General features: G+C 39.4%; 1 protein-coding gene across 1 annotated transcript in view; it reads left to right on the top strand.

Annotated features, from left to right (window-relative positions):
- mTor (serine/threonine-protein kinase Tor) overlaps positions 1 to 20,062 on the top strand; it is a 704,297-nt gene that overhangs the window by 343,670 nt on the left and 340,565 nt on the right. The window contains exon 26 of the mRNA XM_090387576.1: positions 9,597 to 9,737. Coding sequence (XP_090243702.1) covers positions 9,597 to 9,737 — 141 coding nt within the window. The remainder of the gene's footprint in view (positions 1 to 9,596; positions 9,738 to 20,062) is intronic.

The raw sequence follows: 20,062 nt of genomic DNA on the forward strand, positions 1-20,062 counted from the left end.
ATGTAGATTTGCTTGAACGTGTACAGAAAAGGGCAACAAGATTGGTGAGGTGAATGAAGGGATCCTCTTACCAAAAGAGGCTTAAGTTCTGCAAATTGCAGTGGCTGGAGATTAGGCACTTGTGCGGTAATCTGATTGAGGTGTATAAGGCCTTGAATGGGTTGAGCATGCTGAATTCTGATGGGATCCTTCCACTTGTTCAGATTACGAACCTATGGGGACATAAATTCAAATTAAGAAAAGACAGACGTAGAATAGATGTGCGGAAATTTGCTTTTAGCCAGCGGGTGGTTAATTGCTGGAACAAACTTCCATCTGTCGTTGTGGAAATTGATAGGTTGAATAAATTTAAGGAGGAACTAGACAGGCATTTGGAGGGAACGGTGTAATTTTTTTTTTTTTTTTTGGCTGATGCTGTATAAGCTCATACACTTGCTTTCTTGCATCACATGCCACTACTACTGTCTCAGACCATCGTAGCTTTACGAAAGCAATAACCCTTCCCTTTACCCCTAATGGTAGTTACCTCTTTGAGTAAATTCCACCTCAGCGCACTGTGATCACTGCCACCTAGTGGTTCCTTTATCTGCAGATTCTTAATGCATGAAGAATCACTACTGATAATCAAATCAAGTATATTAGTTGCTTCCCGAACATGCTGATGTAGAAAACAATTATCCAGTAAATCCACAAAAGCCTTGCTAGTGTGTGAGTGACCAATCCACAAATTCCAGTCAATATCTGGGAAATTAAAATCCCCCATTATAAGACTCTCTGATTTACTGGCCCACTCTATTCCCTGTACATTTTCTTATTATACTCATCAGAGTCATTAGGCCTATAGCACACTTCTACTCTCAATTTTGATTTCCCAATGTCACACCAAACTAACTCGACACTGCACTGTCCAGCAATGTCGACTGGCTTCACTTCCTTGGATTTTATGTGTTTCTTAACTAATAGCATAACTTCTCCTCCCTTCCTATCCTGTCTATCCTTTCTGTAGACGTTGTACTCCCCAAGGCCCCATTGGAGAAGAGACCATGACCAATTTATGATCTGAGGTGCCTAGAAGACCACTCCTCTCAACCATGTACAGGTAGTCCTCGTTGTTCACTGGTCGGTTTGTATCGATTCACAATAGCGCCGATCACTAACCACAAGGCCATTTTTATTTTTAATTATTTATTTTTGCAATTTTTTTTTATAAATTGAAAGTTTAAAATTGTGAGACAAAATTTATGGGCATCGTACTGTACTATGTATCATGCACTGTTCACGTGATCAAGAACAATTGAGCTAATCAGCAATTAGCGTGTCCATATCAGAGATGAGAAAACTTTCCGCCCTCAAAGTAGTTACTCGTGGAAGCATTTAGTTGGTTGTTGTTTACACCATGTACTACCTGGGTTGGAAATTTATTACTAATTGTGCTATTAATAAGTTAAATAATCATTAATACTAGTGATAGCAGTGTGCAGCTTTTGCCAAACCAAAAAAAACTATCATTTTTAGGCCACCCGGATAATTAAATTCATCTGCCGTGCAGTGTGTCTTGTGTCTGTTAATTGCGTGTGTTCTGTAGTCGATTTGCCTGTTTTGCTGGACAAAAAACCCCAGTTTCTGGGGGGAAACCTTGCTGTCTACGCCTGAGACTGACTAACTCAGCCACAGAGTGAAAAAAGCCCATTAAAGTTCCTCGCGTCATCGACAGGATTCAAAGCTTTTGCCAATTGTGATAGCCGTGTGCAGTTTTTGCCAGTCGTGTTATTAAGTTTTTAATTAAATTAGAATAAAAATACGCCATGTCTGGTAAAAGAAGTTCAATGAATACTAGTGAGAATGAAAGCGTGGAAAATATGATGGAGGTTATTCGGAGGATGGAAGTTGGTGAAAGCCACCCTATGGTGTGTAGGGCTATGAATATGCCTCCATCCACTGTTATTAGAATTATGGAGAATGCTGAAGAAATAAAACAATCGATTTAAAGTGCTACAAAAGTAAGTGCTACACAAGTTAGTTACAGCAGAAATAAGCTTTTGGAAAAAATGGAGCAATTGCTGACACTCTGGGTTGAAGATTTGAACCAAAAAAAAAACATTCCCTTGACACAAGCTGTAATAACTGAAATGGCTAAATCAATTTTTGAAGAGTTAAAGAAGAAAGAAGGTCAGTGCAATGAAATATTTTTGGCTAGCATTAGCATTAGCAAAGGTGCATGATACAAGAAAGCAAGCTTATATAGCATCAGCCAAAAAAAAAAAAAAAAAAAACCTAATTTCACCCATCCACTTGCTTCAAATGTTTGTCAAGTTCTGCCTTGAATCTATTTAAGCTATCAACTTCTACAACGACAGATGGAAGTTTATTCCAGCAATCAACCAACTTCTGGCTAAAGGCAAACTTCCGCACAAATATCCAGAACTGTCTTTCCTCAATTTGAATTTATGCCCTCTCAGGCGATTATTCTCAGAAAGAGGAAGAATACCATCGGCATTGAGCATGTTCAAACTATTCAAGGCTTTATACACCTCAATCAGATCACATCACAGGTACCTGGTCTCAAGACACTAATTTTCAAAATTTAAGCCTATCTTCTTAAGAGCAACCTTTTGTTCCATTCACTAATCTTGTTGCCCTTGTCTGTACTCGTTCCAACAGCTCTGCATCCTTCTTAAAATGAGGCCTCCATGTATACAGTACTCAAGGTGTGGCCTGACCATTGCCTTATACAAGGAGATAATCACCACCTTATCCCTTCTTGAAAAATTCCTGTATATCATTGACAAGACACCATGAGCTACTCTTGCAGACCATCTGCACTGCTCAGAAAACTTTATATCTGCCTGCATAATTACCCCTAGGTCCTTTTCACTCTCTACCACTGTCAGTGTAGTACCACACAATTGATACGTTACTCTGGGGTTACTGCTTGCCATAGGCAGTACTTAACATTTGTCAATCAATGTTAAATTTCAGTTGCCACCTCTCAGCCCATCTACTCAACTTTTCTAGATCCTGTTTCAGCAGCATACTGTCATTAGTGTCATTAACAACCCTGCTGACCTTCATATCGTCTGCAAACTTGGACATTAAGCCTGATATACCATCATCAGTATCATTAATGAATACAGAAAACAACAATGCACCAACACTGAACCCTGGGGGACTCCACTAATAACATTAGTACAAGAAGAGCAGTGTCCATTGATTACCACTCTCTGTCTGCTCCCACTCAACCATCCCTTTATACATAGCAGCAATTTGCTTTCAGTGCCACACTGCTCCAATTTGTGCAGCAGTCTTCTATGTGCAACAGTATCAAAAGCCTTTCTAAGATCCAAATATATGATATCAAAATTATTCTTTGCATCCAGTTCCTTTGCGACTACATCATAGTATCCAATCAAATTGGTCAGACAAGACTTCCCCTTAACAAACCCATTTTGTGTCTGAGCTATAACCGAAGTCTTGCCTTGATGATCCTGCAATGCATCTATAGCCAGTGCCTCTGATAATTTCCCTGGAACAAAAGTTAAACTAACAGGTCTGTAATTACCTGTCTCCCTTTTATCCTCCTTTGTGGATTGGGGTCACATTTGCACATCTCCATTCCATGGGTACCTCCCCTGAGGCCAAAGAAGCTCTCATAATTATCGCTAAGGGTTTTCTTACTTCCTTTACTGTCTCCTTTAATATAACTAGATAGATTCCATCCACCCCTGCCTTTCTTATGTTTATCTTCAACAATTTCTCCTCCACTTTACTCTCAGTTATTATAAGATTATCTAGCTTACTGCCAGAGTTTAATACACCTCTGGCATTTCCCTCCCAAAATAACTCCTCATGTGTGAATGTAGATGCATAATATTCATTTAGTTTGTTAGCTACCTGAGCAGGATCATCAACAGTTGACCAATCAAGTGGACCTATCTGATTCATCCCCTTCCTTCTAGAGTTTAGATAAGTAAAAAATTCTTTGCATCCTTTCCCAAAGATTTCTCGCCGTCTGCCTTTGTCAGCCTAATCTACTTTGTGACTTGGTTACAGACCAGCTTATATCTACCATAGGCTTGCATGTCACCTGTTAATTTATATGTATTCCATGCATTTTCCTTCTTTACCACATGTCTAATTAGTTCATCTGACTTCCGTTTAGGCCTAGCAAGGGATGGTTCATGAGATTTAAAGCAAGAACCAAATGCAGAAGTTTAAAAATTACTGGCGAGTCAGCAAGTGCAGATGTTGAGGCAGCTACCACATTCCATTCAGGCCATTGTACAGGAGGGTGATTACCCTTTAGATCTCATCTTCAATGTTGATGAAACGGGTCTTTATTGGAAAAGTTGCCGTCAAGAACCTTCATTGCCGATGAAGAAAATTCGGCTCCTGGATTTAAAGCATCAAAAGACAAGCTGACACTTTTGTTGGGAGCAACTGTGTCAGGCAATTTAAAACTGAAGCCAATGTTGGTGTACCATTCAGAAACACCACATTATGAAAGGTTTAAACAAAGCAATGTTGCCTCTGTACTAGAAGTCAAACAAGAATGCTTGGGTGACACCGGATGTTTTTTTGAATTGGTACACCAATTATTTTTGCCCTGCTCTTCTCAAATTCTGTAATAAAAAAAATTTACCAACCAAGGCTAGTCTTCTTTTGGGCAGTGCCTTTGGACATCCTACAAATCTGGGTGAAGTCAGAATGCCTCTTAAAGTTAATGTTGTCTACATGCCCCCTAATACAAGAACAGTTTCACAACCCATGGACCAGGGGGTAATAGTCGCGTTTAAAGCTTATTACCTGCGGCCAACATTTACAGAAATGGTGAAAGTTTTGATGTGTCCAATATTACCATCAGAGAATATTGGAGGTCGTTTGATGTCTTAAAGGGGCATCAGTCACATTAACACAGCCTGGCAAGAAGTGACTGTCAATTGTTTAAATGGAGTGTGACGTAAACTTCTCCCAGATCTCATGCATGACTTCGGAGGATTCAAGCCACAACAGAATGTTGTAGAAGACATCAGCAGACTGGCACAAGAGGCAGGGTTAGAAGAAGTTACAGTTGAAGATGTAACTGAGCTCTTGAAGAGTCATCAGAGACTCTTTCAAATGCAGACCACGAAGACCAGTGATTTACAACAGATCCTGCAAGTGTAGAGTCCCTCACTAATGAGCTCTGTGACATTGATCACGACTGGGAGAGGTGTGCCACAGTTAAAAGGGGTGTCATATCAACCCTGAGCCTGTATTTTGAAATTCTTAAAGAGAGGAGGAAGGAATCCAGGCAATCAACACTTGATCCTTTCTTCAAAAAAAAAGGCAGTCTTCTCAACCAGGGGCCATCAACAGAACATCATCAACCAGGGCCGTCAACAGAAGATCCTCAACCAGGATTCTCAAGAGCAAACTAAAACTTTGACTTTACGCCACTGTCAAAATGTTTTATGTATGTATTAATTTATTTTTTATTTACATGCACGTACTTATTATATTTATAAAGGTTAAAAACTTTTTTTGATTAAAAAAGTTTATTTCTTTGCTTTAAATATACCAGTATTGAAAAGGGTAGGTAAAATTTTTGGTGCTCGGAACCTAACCCTGTGATTTCGCATTGACTCCATAGTATAATGGGTTCCATTTGCGCCTTTCCCCCCAGGATCCTAACCTGGCGTAAATCGAGGGCTATCTGTACTTGGAAGGGTTGTTTGTGAGAAAAAGATCAAGAGCGTTGGCTGTACGGTTAGGATTGTGTGGTATTCTGGTTGATAAAGGAACAATCTGCATGAGGTCATCAGTAATTGCAAAAGCCTCGGCATCTTGAACAGCTGGGTGTGTGTGATTAGAAGTCACCTGGAGTTGTGAACATTAAAATCAGCAAGGAAAATTTGATTGGAGAAAGTCAAGTTTCAAAGAAAGAAGTCAACGAGTTCCAAGTGATTAGCAGAGTTGGGAGAACTATAGAGGCAACAGATGAATTTGACAGAAAGGGATAGAGATATTTTAAGCCAGAGAAGATTGAAATGGGGGTATTCCAAATTACTAAGTCTCTGAACAGGGAATATAAAAGTGGATGTATGCACAACCACCTTTAAAGCAAAAGGTATCATACAGTGAATAATTAGGACAACTGAGATGAGCAGTGGTTAAATCAACCAATAATTGGGATTCTGTCAGAAAAAAGTACATGGGTTTGGCAGACTACGTTTACACTTGTAAACAGGAATTGCTCAAATTGGAACTGAGACGATATTTGTGAAACGAATGAGGAAGTGCTCTGTTATTTAGATCTTTTCACAGATAAATTCGTTTTGTTAGTTTGACTATTCACGATGTATTGAGTAATAAAAAAAGATGGGGAGGATGTTGTTTGAAGTAATGAAATTTATCTGTCAGAGTAGAGGCATCAAGATTATACACTAGCTGCTCTGGAAGCCTCCTATAGTGCTACCAATAGGCTCAGTCCGGTGCACCCTGTAGTGGTCGGCCTGTGAACATGGATACCACCGTTAATCCTCTTTGTTAGAAGACTTAAAGTGGAATCCATGTCCAACCCATCTTTACAATCAAGGAGAAAAAACAAACGTTACAGTTTGATAGAAATGTCTTTTTGTTCCAGAGAATGCTGCTATTGAACCCACCTGACTGATTCAGGTGGGTTCAATAGCAGCATTCTCTGCTATTCTCTGCCATGCTCATTCTGAGATCTGCATAAAGAATGGTATTCAGAGAACCAGTAGAAATACCTGTAGCTGTTGTAATACCACCCACCATTGATCTGTTGTTATCCAGACCAATTTTCTCTACCTGATGGATGTTGGCATCAGAATGACTCATTCGAGTTATTGCTTGATGAGTTTCATTCTCACCAGACTTCTGTCCTTCAAAAAACATTTGCACCCAGCTATGCATATTTTTCACCTAAATAACACTGTCAAGACAAACTTTTGACACTTCCTGATGAATTTCAATGGTAGTTTTCCCTTGTTAAATGCAAATATTGGATAATTATATGTTCTTGATGACTGAAAACTGCTATTTTAAGTAATGCAAAACCTTAAAATGGTATTTGCAATATACTATGTTGCAAACTATATAAATACTTCAAATAGTACAGTGGATTCCTGTTATTTGGGCCACCAGTTAATCGGGGCAGTTGTTTATTTGGGACAAATCTTAAAGAACAGAACCCAATCCAAAAAAATAGCCAGGGTTTATTTTGCTTAAGTGGGACAACATGCTGTTTAATCAGGGTAGGAGACCACAGCACTTGACATTACCCTGCAATTGGCTCCAACCATACCACATTGTCCAGTCATATTACTGCAGCTTTGCTGCCAACACACACACCATTGGCAATCTGAACTGGGTACTCTAACTTGGTTCCCTTTAAAATCCCATCCCAAGGCAGGGGAGGGAGGAGACAGGTCTCTGTCTTCTCCCCTCCCTGCCTTCCCCATACTTCACCTGGTGGAGCTCATCTCCACTGACCTCTTTGGGGATGCCTACTCTGTCGTCCCTATTCTTCTATCTGTTTTCCCCCCAGTCTTCAGTCTCCCCCCTCTCTCACTAAACTGACCGAGCACACCCCTTAAAAATGCCGCCAAATTCTAATCAACGTCTAAATTCTAGCGGTTTCATGTAAATCTCTAAGACAACTAACACTTATCTTTTATCTAGTGTATAGGTCTCACATGTCTAAATTTAATAACATCAAAATTTTGCCCAACTTATTAGGCCTTTTAACACATCTCTCTAGCTTTCAATCTCAACCAGCGATTTCCTAACAGCAATCCCATTAAGCATTAATGTCAAACGCGTAAATTTGTTTTTAGATCCTAGCCACTGAAATCCCAGGAAACTAGGTGGCAGGACCTGCCAGAGCAACTTGTGATACTGGACACACCCAAATAGCCTCCACGTGACGAGGTATGGGCAACATCGGGCCCCACTAGGGGCCTGGCGGCCAATAAGCCAGACAAACAATGGGCATAACACATCACACTACACAGACATGGCTCACACACTTTCAAGTCTCTGGCTTGACAGTGTACTGTCCTCGATATAGCGAAAACACACGGAGATGGGAGAAATGCCAGGTGCCATCTGACACGAACATACCTTATACCTACCTTATGTCTGGTTGTATTTCTGGAGGTCACAACCATAAAACAATTAGCAGTTTCTGGTTTAGTGGGCTTTTCTGTTAGTGCAATTTATAAACGGATAATAAAATCGATCTTATTGAATTTGTGAGAATACCGACATTCTGTGGGTTTTCACGTTGTTATGGTGAAACATGTTTACACTTCCATGAAATCTTCAATCTTATAAAAAAATAAGTTTTCAGAATCTTCTCTTCATTCCTATTTTTTAAGCTTCATAACTTGTTATGCCGTTCTCACTTGCACGCATCGTGTTACTTGCGATTTGGTTGTGTGCCATGTTCTTTGTTATTGATTGCTTATCTTTTTTACTGTTTTAAATTTTAATCCCCATCCACAAATGTTATTGAACAGAAATATCAACTAGTCAATATGTACATATTACAGTACTTATTAATTAAGCTATGCACGTAAGCGTAAATTTATTTTTATTTTGCTAACCTGTGGAAAATATTCTTCCGATTTTCATGTATCATTTAATTTTTTAATTGGTAAGGTATTAAAGTGTAAATTTGTACTTAATTTACACTTTTATAGCCTGTGGAAAATATTTACTTTTATAGTGTGTGGTTAATATTCCTCCTATTTTCACTAATCAGAATTAGTTTAATAGAATTAAAATTCAATTCACAATGACCGACGCTTACTACATATCGGTATAGTGAACGGTACTTTATAGGTTTTGCATTATCTCCTGCGTTCGCGGGAGCTGCAAAACCTGTTCATACGTGGACTTGATACCCTTACCGATACTAAGTAATAACCTACAAAATCTCTATCTAAATTCAATTTAAACTCAAGTATTGTTACTAGGAATATAAAGCAACTCTAAAAAATAAATTAATATGCCGATGTAAGTCAATAAAAAAGCAAAGAGGTGTATAAGGCTTTGAATGGTTTGAGCATGCTCAATGCCAATGGGATTCTTCATCTTGCTCAGAATAATCACCTCAGAGGGCATAAATTCAAATTGAGGAAGGACGGATGTTGGATAGATGTGCGGAAATTTGCCTTTGGCCAGCGGGTGGTTGGTTGGTGGAACTGACTTCCATCACTTGTTGTAGAAGTTGATAGCCTAAACAAATTTAAAGCTCAACTGGACAGGTATTTCGAACGAACAGATGGGTGAAATGGGAGTGGTTTTTTTTTTTTTTTTTTTGGCTGATGCTGAATAAGCTTGCTTTCTTGCATCATATGCCTCTACTAATGCTAATGCTAAAAACTTCTCTATTTGCTGGAGCCATAAAAACTTCGCCTGTTTATGCTAACTAGTGCCATTAGCTTTTGAAACCCACTTTATTCTTGGTTCAGCCTCTCCATTGGTACAGGTACTGAATTAGACGTTTTATATATATATATATAAATCTTTTGTGTATACTTCATTATATCTTTAGCTGTTTCTTATGTTTAAATATAATTTATTTTTAGGTTGCTATGGACACACTGTGTTCTGTAATAGTCCAAATGGGAAAGAAATATCAAATATTTATACCTATGGTTCATAAAGTGCTAAGTAAACATCGAATATCTCATCAAAGATATGATGTTCTTGTTTGTCATATTATTAAGGTATGATCTTTTAAAATTATATGGTTTTCTAAGGAAATCTACATGTATTCCATATGTAATCACTGAAAATTTTATTACCCTCATTATTTAATGTCTTACTCTTCATTTTGTTTATCAGTAAATGATTTACTATATTATTTTTCTGTTTTAATTAAGTTAGCTGAAAATGTATCCTTAAGTAAGGATACATTTTAAGTAAGCAATGTTTGATGAATTATTATTAATAAATGATCTGATTATTAATCAATGTTTTTCACTTTTTGCAATAAGAACAGTTGCTGGTGCTTTATATAGACAAGTGCCGTCAGGAATATGAACAGATTACTTTTGGGAGCTGCTAATTTGACTTTTTTTTTTATAACCTAAAATTTATTGATTTTTGTTAAAATTAATAGCATTCTTATTACTTTTATTTATCTGATGAAGTTGGTTAATTTGCCATTTACTTGGGTTTAAAAATTGCTTAAAAACTAAAGTAGTAGTTTGCCACCATTGCAACTGTATCGATATAACAATGATATAGCCTCTGTTGTTATACTATTGATATAAGAATGATATTAACTTGATTTCGTAGTCTTCTATATAATTGCATAGAAGTATAGTTATTATTAGACATGTTTATTAACCCTGAGTCAGGAAGATAGGGTGAATAAATATTTCAGCAATTCTGCTTCTTTTATTCTGTCCACACAGCTTAAACCCTTAAATAGCCCTCGATGTGGACACCTGTATGTGGTGAGGGGACCCCCCCCCCCCCCAGTGATGCTGCTGGGCATCCAGATTAGCATCACTGGGATCCAGTGCCCACAGCCTAGGTTCCAGGCTATCATCATAGGAATCTGGCATGTTTGCTGTGCTTTGCGACATGTGGAAACTTGAAAAGGGGGATCCTGGTGGTAGCAGCCCAGTTTCAGTACACCACTTTGGCCCCTGCTTCGACAAGACGGGCAATCTTGAATGGCCTGGTTAGGATCAGTCGGTTAGTGGATTTGCCTGCAAGGGTCAGCCATGTCAATGCCATGCCCTTACCCTCATGGTCTGAGAGACAGGATTCAGGCTGGTGGCGGTGCAGTTATGGTGTCTTTTTAGCCCTGGCATTCCACTCCCAATCACATTTATTGCTTGCCGGGTAGTGGGTGTCCCTTTGGGCTCTGTAATGGGTGGGGAGCCCGGACACTGAATAAAAAAAAATCTCCATGAATTCTTATAAGCTAATTTCTTCTGGAGCCCCAACCAGGTCTCTAACTGAAAACCTGACTGTTGACCCAAGTAATGTCACCTCGGCTAAAAGACAGAAAACTGAAGTCATATCAGGTCCAACACCATGCTACCTGTTAATTCACTCAACCAGTGAGAAGCCTATAGGAAAAATGCCACCCTTCTTTATCCAGAAGGGTTTGGAAGGGTTGGCAGGCTGTCCAAGTCTGTCAAACAGCTTCACTTGGGCGACATATTTGCAGAAACCAGAAGTGACAGACATTCAGAGCAGCTCCTCTGTGTTACATCAGTTAGGGGAATGCTCATCACTATCACCCCCACAAGACACAACTCATCCTGTGGTTGTCATTGCTGAATGGCATCTTATGAATGAAATTAAGAGAAAATCTGTTCTGAATTCATGTGTAGGGATGGGAAACTTGTTCCCACCAGAAATATCATCTTGACATTTAATTCACCGTCTCCTAATGACATTAAAGCCTGGCTATATTAACTGTCCAGTGCATCCGTATTTCCCAAATTCTTTACAGTGCCAGAACCACGGACACTCAAAGATGACTTGTCATGGAGTCCTTGCATGCATTCTATGTGGTGCAAAGGGCCACGAAACAACATCATGTTCAGCTGCAAAACCAACCTGCATTAACTGCCACAGAGAACACCCAGCTTACTCATGAGCATGCCAGAGGTGGAAAGAACAAAAAGAAATTCGATGTCTTAAGGCAGGGCTGAACATAACTAATCAGGAGGCAAGAAAAGCAGTGAAACCTATAAATATAAACAAACCCACCTATGCCCAGAAGTGCTTGTGCCAAGAGAGATTAGAAGTTAGGGTAATCCCCAAAAGAGATTTATCATTTTGCCTAGAAATCGGAGTGTCACCAAAGATAAGCATAGGAGCAGAAGAATCCTTTTTGGGAGATATAAGAGAAGACTGAGTTTTAGAATGATAGAAATCAAGTAAGTTGTCTTTGCCCCACTGGAGAATTACCTGGAGATCGGCATTTAAGGAATTGGTAGCGGATATTTGAGAAGTTGGAACTGATTGAGGAGTACAAGGTTTCTCAAAATGTAAAGTGGAATGTAATGTTCTATCACGGCAAAACTATGGATTGGATTTCCAGTCAATGGAATAGATGGCAGCTTGTTTAGAAGACCATTATGCCAAACACGATCAAAAGCCTTTGAGATATCAAGAGCAACTGCTTCTGTTTCGCCGAACTTTTCCATTGAATTTGTCCTTAAATGAGTAACATAAGCCAGAATATCACCAGTGGATCGACACCGACAGAATCCATACTGGCGATTGTTGATCAGACGGAAGGTTTCCAGGTAGTTTGAGTTGGCGGTTAATTGATTTCTCGATTACTTTGGAAAGAGCAGAAGTAATTGCAGTGGGACGATAATTGGATGGGAGGGATTTGTCATCCTTTTTAGGAACTGGCTGGATATTAGTAAATTTCCAAGCAGAAGGAAAAATGCCTTTGGAATAAGAAAGTGAAAAAAGGCAGCAAAGAACAGGAGTAAGTTCAGGAGCACAGGTTTTGAGAACAAGTGGAGAAATACGATCAGGACCTGGAGCTTTCTAAGCATCAAGATTCGTCAAAATCCTTGTGACATCCTTTTGGTGGAAGACCACATGATGCATTGAATGGATCATGTTGGGAATGATCGGAGGTGTTACCAAGATCATTAATACATGAGGTGGAAGAAAAATGGGATGCTAACAGGTCTGCTTTATCCTTGGCTGAAGTGAAAACTTCTGGTTTTGACAGAGGTGGGAGCAGAGATGGGCAAAAGTTGTGGCCAATAGCTTTGGCAAGAGACCAGAATGCTCGACTACCATTAGGGCAAGAAGCAAGTTTTATACTCAGCCTGCTCAAAATCTAGTTTGGACTGATTAATAACTGCTTTACAATTGATACAAGCTTTGGTGTAGGTAGAAAGTGAAACTGAAGAATTGGAAACAAGCCAATTACGATGTGCAACGTTCTTTTCTTGAACAGCCTTAGCACATTTATTGGAAAACCAAGGTTTAGATAAAGGATGAGAATTTAAAGTGCAGTGTGGATTTATATTCCTACATGAGTAATTTCACTGACATGATCTGAGCAAACATTGACATCAGGAGTTTTGAAACAGTAATCTTACCAAGGAAAAGAAATCTCGCAGGTCATCCCATTTTGCCTTCTTGTAATGCCAAACAATACGAGGTTGGGAACAGCCGTGAGATAAAGGCTCTATTGGTGAAGAGACAATTACCAAGTTGTGATCTGAGGTGCCTAAAGTATCACTCACTTCGACCATGTACTTAGAAGGGTTGTTTCTGAGAAAAAGATCAAATGTGTTGGGTGTATGGTTAGGATTGTCTGGTATCCTTGTAGGTAAATTAACGATCTGTGCAAGGTCATTAGCAATTGCAAAAGCCTCAGCATCTCGACAAGCTGGGTCTGTGTAACTTGAAAATTGAAGCCAACTGGAGTTGTGATTATTAAAGTCACCAAGGAAAATTATCTCACTGTTAGGAAAGTTGGACTGGAGAAAGTCAAGTTGCAAAGAGAGGAAGTGAAAGAGCTCCAAGTGATTAGTGGAGTTGGGAGAACGGTAGAGACAACTGATGAATTTGAAACAGTGAGGTAGAGAGATTTTAAGTGAGAGAAGATTGAAGAGAGGAGATTCCAAATTACCAAGTCTCTGACAGGGAATATCGGAATGGACACATGCACAAATACCACCTTTGAGGCAAAAGGAATCATACAGTGAATAATTTGGGCAACTGAGATGAGCAGTAGTTGAATCAACCGATAACTGAAATTCTGTCAGAAAAAGTAAATGGGGTTTGGCAGACTGCAAGTGGAAATGGACATCATTGAGATTAGAATTGAGACCACGTATATTTGTGAAATGAACTAGGAAGTGTTTGGGGGGGGGGGTTTGATCTTTACACAGATAAGCTCACTCTATTAGTTTTGACAATTCATGGTTTGCTAAAGGGAAGGCTAAGCAGGATGAGGAATCCCATTGTTTGTAGTGGAGGTGATTCTGAGGAATGTGTATTCTATCAGATTCTTTGGTGTTTATCTGGAAGAGTGTTTGTTTTTTTACAAAACATGTCATATATTTTAAACAAAAAATTAAAATCTTTTATGCCAAGCTCCGCAGAGTAATGAGGGTGAAATGGGGAATCAGACGATGATCATTAAATGTGTTATTTGAGTGTGTATTTTTCCCCATTATCATATATGCTGCTAGAGCTTGGTATCATAAAGTGACAAATGTTGTAATTAAAAAGCACTTAATGTCTGCCCAAAGATTTGCTCTTCTAGGTACTGTCTCTACTGATGCTCCGAATGCAATATCTGGGAAAATTCCCGTGGATTTATTCGTAATCCGTGTGGGCTTGAGATAGTTTCTTAGAAGAGACATCACCACAGAGAGTTTAGGTATTCGAATAATGTTTAGGTATTCGATCATGCCTGGGGGGTAGGTTTATCATTAGCATTAGTAGAGGCATTTGATGCAAGAAAGCAAGCTTATGCAGCATTAGCCAAAAAAAAAAAAAAAAAACCACACTTCCACTTCTTACTTGCAGCCGAGAGGCAGAGGATACATGATGAGTTAATAAATGTTTGGCAAATTAGATGGAAGGACTCTGACAAAGGCAGGGAGACCTATGCCTTTATTCCCTCCATAATGATGGTGAATTGGAAGTTAAGATTGTGGTTAAGATTCCTGCTGAGTTTGCATGGCTTAATGTCTAGACTGAGTCAGTCTAATTTGGTCCCTTCTGGCTTTTGCTTTTATGAGGTGATGGAGACTGGCCTTCATGTCATGCTCTGTTGTCCGCGTTATGAAGATCTGCGCAGCAGACTTGAACGGGAGACCTTTCATTTGGATTTGGATACCTTGCCGGATTTGTTTGTAAGTAAAGTGTCTTTTAAATGTTTCTCGACTTTTGTTAATGTTTTTAAAAGGAGTGCCATGTTGTTAAATGATGATAGTAGAGGCATTTCTTCACAAGGTATAGGAATGGCAGCCGACGGCACTGGATAACACAAATACTATCAGTGTCGACCGGCTAATATACTGGGTCACCGTTTTTATAATGCATATTATGTGAAATTTTATCAATATTGAACCAAGAATTAATTGGACATTTTAGAAAAATTTATTGTGATTATTCCATTTTATTTGTTATTATTTAACTTGTTACGAATACATAATTTTAAATCAAAGGCTGTATACATGGTCTTTTGACCTTGAGAACTAGTGCATATGGGCATCGGCCCTGCAGGCATGCATAAGATGAATTTGTTAATATATGTATGTATATATATATGGTGGGGTATGGTGTCTGGGTAGCCCTGCCATCCCACTAACGAGCACATTTATTGCTTGCCAGGCAGTTGGCATCCCTTTGGGCTCCATGTTGTGGTGAGCCTGGACAATGAACCAAAACAAAATCTCCATGAATCCTAATAAACTAATTTCTTCTGGGTCCCCCAACCCAGTCCATAACTGAAAACTTTACCGTTGACCCAGAGACATATCAGGCCCAACACCTTGGTTCCCGATAATTCACTCAACTAGTGAGAATCCCATAGGAAAAATGTCTCCCTTCTTTATCCAGAATGGTTGGCAGGTTCTCCTAAGGCTGTCAAACAGGTGACATACTTGTAGAAACCAAAAGTAACAGACATTCAGAACAGCTCCTCCGTGCTAGATCTCCCACAATATAGCACTCTGATCTAGCTACTCTGATATAGCATTTCGACTCTTCCCAACATGACTCTGATATAGCATTTCAACTCTTCCCAACATGACTCTGATATAGCATTTCGACTCTTCCCAACATGACTCTGATATAGAACTCTGACACTCCCTGACATTCATTGCTGAAAGGGATCTTATGGATGTAACTGAAGAGAAAACCTGTTCTGAATTAAAACCCCAAGGAGTGACAGCTGTTAAACGTATATTCATGTTGTGTAGGGATGAGAAACTTTTTCCCACCAGAAATATCATCTTAACATTTAATTCGCCCTCTTCTAATGACATCAAAGCTGGCTATATTTTTGGTGCCTCCGTAGCTAGGTGGGCAGGAGCAGCAGTGCGTAGCACACGCTTCTTGATTAGACCGGGGTTCGAGCCCGTGACCACCAAATACGGAGGATACGGAAAGGTCAGGGAATGACCACCGCATATTCCCGGAGCAATATGGCCTCAGTTGCTAATGCTCCTAAAAACCAAATAACAACAACTGGCTATATTAACTGTCCAGTGCCTCCGTATGTCCCAAATCCTTTACAGTGCTTTAAAGTTCCAGAAACACAGACACTCACAGATGGCTTGTCGTGGGTCCTTTCATGCGCTCGATGTGGTGCAAAGGACCACAAAACAACATATTCAGCTGCAAAACCAACTCGTGAGCATGCCAGAGGTGGAAAGAAGAAAAAGAAATTCAACGACTTAAGGCAAAGCTAAATATATCTTATCAGGAGGCAAGAAAAGCAGTGAAACCTATAAATATAAACAAATCCACCTATGCCCAGAAAGTAGCAGGGAGATGTTCCATTGTAACTCAGACCGAAATGACCATTCTACCAAAAGAGTCATTCACTCCCATCGCACGCTACCTGTTAAGTTCACAAAAACCTGCACAGAATTGTTATTAAGTGATTGGATTATGTAGATTGTGTTTTTTTTTAGTGTTTAGACGAGTAGAGGTTCAAGAAAATTTAAAGGGTTTCTTATAGTTGGTTTTAGGACTTATATTCAGGTAATTTTGATTTTTAATTTCAATTTATTGTCAGTGGACTTCTAGAATTGGAACTCAGACCAAAATAACCATTCCACCAAAAGAGTCATTCATTCCCATCGCATGCTACCTGTTAAGTTCACAAAAACCCGCAGAGAATGGCCAGGCAGTTGCCACTCCTATATCCGTACCTCCTAATTAGTCAGACTCTTAAACCGTCAGACAACTAACACACTTTGTACTTTGTCCATCTTCTTCATCTTCTTTGACATGGAGGCGCCTCCGTAGCCAGGTGGAAAGGAGCAGCAGTGCGTAGCACACGCTTCTTGATTAGACCGGGTTTCGAGCCCATCACCACCAAATACGGAGGATGCGGAAAGGTCAGGGAATGACCACCACATATCCCGGAGCAATATGGCCTTAGTTGCTAATGCTCCTAAAAACCAAACAACAATCAAACTTTGACATGGAAAAAGCATATGACACAACTTGGAGATTTAGTATTTTAAAAGAACTTTATAACCTCAGTCCGAGAGGTCACCTTCCTGTTTTTATTAAAAACTTTTTATCCAGCTGTCTTTTCCAAGTTCAAGTAAGAGCCACCCTTTCTCGGCCCTTTTGCCAAGAAGAGGGGGTACTGCAAGGATCCATCTTAAGTGTTACGCTTTTTGCCATTAAAGTAAACTTGATTACTGAAAAACTTCCTCCAATGGTAAACAGTGCCCTCTACATTGATGACCAGTATATTTATTCAATCATGCAACATGAGGATCATTGAGAGACAACTGCAACAAGCCATTGACCATCTTAACTCCTGGGCAATAACTAATGGTTTTAGGTTCTCATCGGAGAAGACTGTGTCCATTTTTGTCGCAAGCATAACCTTCACCGCAAACCTGAATTAAGCCTTGAACAAAGAACCATTCCAGTAGTAGCGGAGACAAAATTCTTGGGACTCATATTTTTTAAAAAAGCTGACATTCCTGCAACAGATTTGTGAGCTATGCAGAAAGTGCATGAGAGGGCTTAACATTCTCCATTCTCTCTCTTCTACTTTTTGGGATACAGACAGATGCACTTTACTTCATCTGTACCGTGCACTTTTACGCTCAAAATTAGATTATGGGGTCTCAGGTATATTCTTCTGTCAGAAATAGCGTACTTGACTGGCTTGACCCCATTCACCATCAGGCCATTTGTATTACTTCTGGTGCATTCACAACATCACCTGTGCCAAGTCTGTATGTGAAAGCAATGAACTGTCACTTTGACAAAAACAGTTGTATGTACAGTATGTCTTTAAGCTGAACTCCCTGCCAGACCACCCCATGTGGACATCCTTTTTTGAACCACGTTGAGAAAATCTTTATAATACATGGACTGCCAACTGTCCTTTCGGTATTCGTGTCGATTTGGCAACTCAAATGAGACTTCGAAACCTGTACACAATACTCTAGGTGTGGCCTGACCATTGCCTTATATAATGGGATAATCATCTCCCTGTCCCTGTTACCAAAATTCCTATATATCATTGACAAGACTCCATGACCTGCCCTGGCATCCCATCTATACTGCTCAGCGAACTTCATATTTAACTGCACAATTACCCCCAGGTCTTTTTCACTTTCCACCTCCCTGTAGTACCACAGAGTTGGTATGTTTCTGTTTGGTTATCGCTACCCATATGCAGTATTTTGCATTTGTCAATGTTAAACTTCAATTGCCACTTCTCAGCCCATTTTCCCAACTTATCTAGATCCAGTTGGAGTAGCATACTGTCTTTACTGTCATTAACAACCCTGCCAACCTTTGTATCATCTGCAAACTTTGACATTAAACATGATATACCTTCATTAATATCATTGATAAATATACAAAACAACAATGGGCCCAACACCGAACCCTGTGGAACTCCACTAACAACATTTGTCCACGAAGAGCAGTGTCCATTCATTACCACTGTCTGTCATCTCCCACTCAACCATCCCTTTATCCATTGTAGCAGCTTACTCTTAATGCCATACCTCTCCAATTTGTATTTAATATATTATATTAAAATTATTTTTGGCATTCAGTTCCTTTGTGACCGCATCATAGTATCCAATCAAATTGGTCAGACAAGACCTCCCTTTAACAAACCCATGCTGTGTCTTAACTATTACCGCAGTCTTGTCTAGATGATCCTGCAATGCTTCTTTAACCAGCGATTCCATTATTTTCTCCGGAACACAAGTTAAACTAACAGGTCTATAGTTACTTGTGTCACCTTTTGAACCCCCTTTGTGAATTGGTGATACTTTTGCACAAATTTAGTCAATGGGGACCTCCCCTGAGTCCAAGGAAGCTCTTATAATTATGGCTAAGGGTTTGCTTACATCCTTTGCTGCCTCCTCTAATATAACTGGATAGATCCCATCCACTGGCTAAAGGCATATGTTTAACTTCAACAATTTCTCCTCCACTTTGCTCTCAGTTATTACAAAATCATTTAGCTCCCTGTTAGCATTTGATAAACTTTTGAATGACTTCATACGTGAATGTAGATGCAAAATACTCATTCAGTTTGTCAGCTACCTGAGCATGATCATCAATAGTCAACCCATCTATGTTAAGTGGTCTAATTCGATTCATTCTTTTTCTTCTAGAGTTTACATAACTAAAGAACTTTTTGCTGTTTTTCCTTATCCTTTGCCAAATATTTCTCGTAATCTGCCTTCGCCTGCATAATCTCTTTTGTGACTTGATTACAGACTAGTTTATACCTGCCATAGACTTCTGTGTCACCTGATACTTTATATGCATCTGATACATTCTTCTTCTCTGCCACGAGCCTCATTAATTCATCTGACATCCATTTAGGCCTAAACCTTGAACAGTATTTCTTAGTTGGAATGAAAAGCCTAGTAGCCTCCAAAATTAAGTCCCTGAAGGCTTCCCATTTAGAATTCAACGATGATAACTTCATCAGTTGATACCACTTTACAGAATTTAAAAACTGCCTGAGACCACTGTAGTCACCTTTACGAAAACAAAAGCCCTTCCATTTAGCCTTGATGGTAGTTACATCTTTAAGTAATTCACACATCAATACATTGTCATCACTGTCACCCAGTGGTTCCTTTATCTGCAAATTCTTAAGGCATGAATAATCACTGCTGATAATCAGATAAAGATTATTACTCCCTCTGGTTGCCTCTTGAACGTGTTGCTATAGAAAACAGTCATCCAATAAATCCACAAAAGTCTTGCTAGTGTGCGAGTGACCAACACACACAAGTTCCGTTTAATATCTGGAAAGTTAAAATCCCCCATTATAAGACATTCTGATTTACTGGCCGACTCTATTTCT

This window comes from Mastigoproctus giganteus, chromosome 13 (genome assembly GCF_048544385.1).
Source record: "Mastigoproctus giganteus isolate SK-2022 chromosome 13, ASM4854438v1, whole genome shotgun sequence".
NCBI lineage: Eukaryota > Metazoa > Arthropoda > Arachnida > Uropygi > Thelyphonidae > Mastigoproctus > Mastigoproctus giganteus.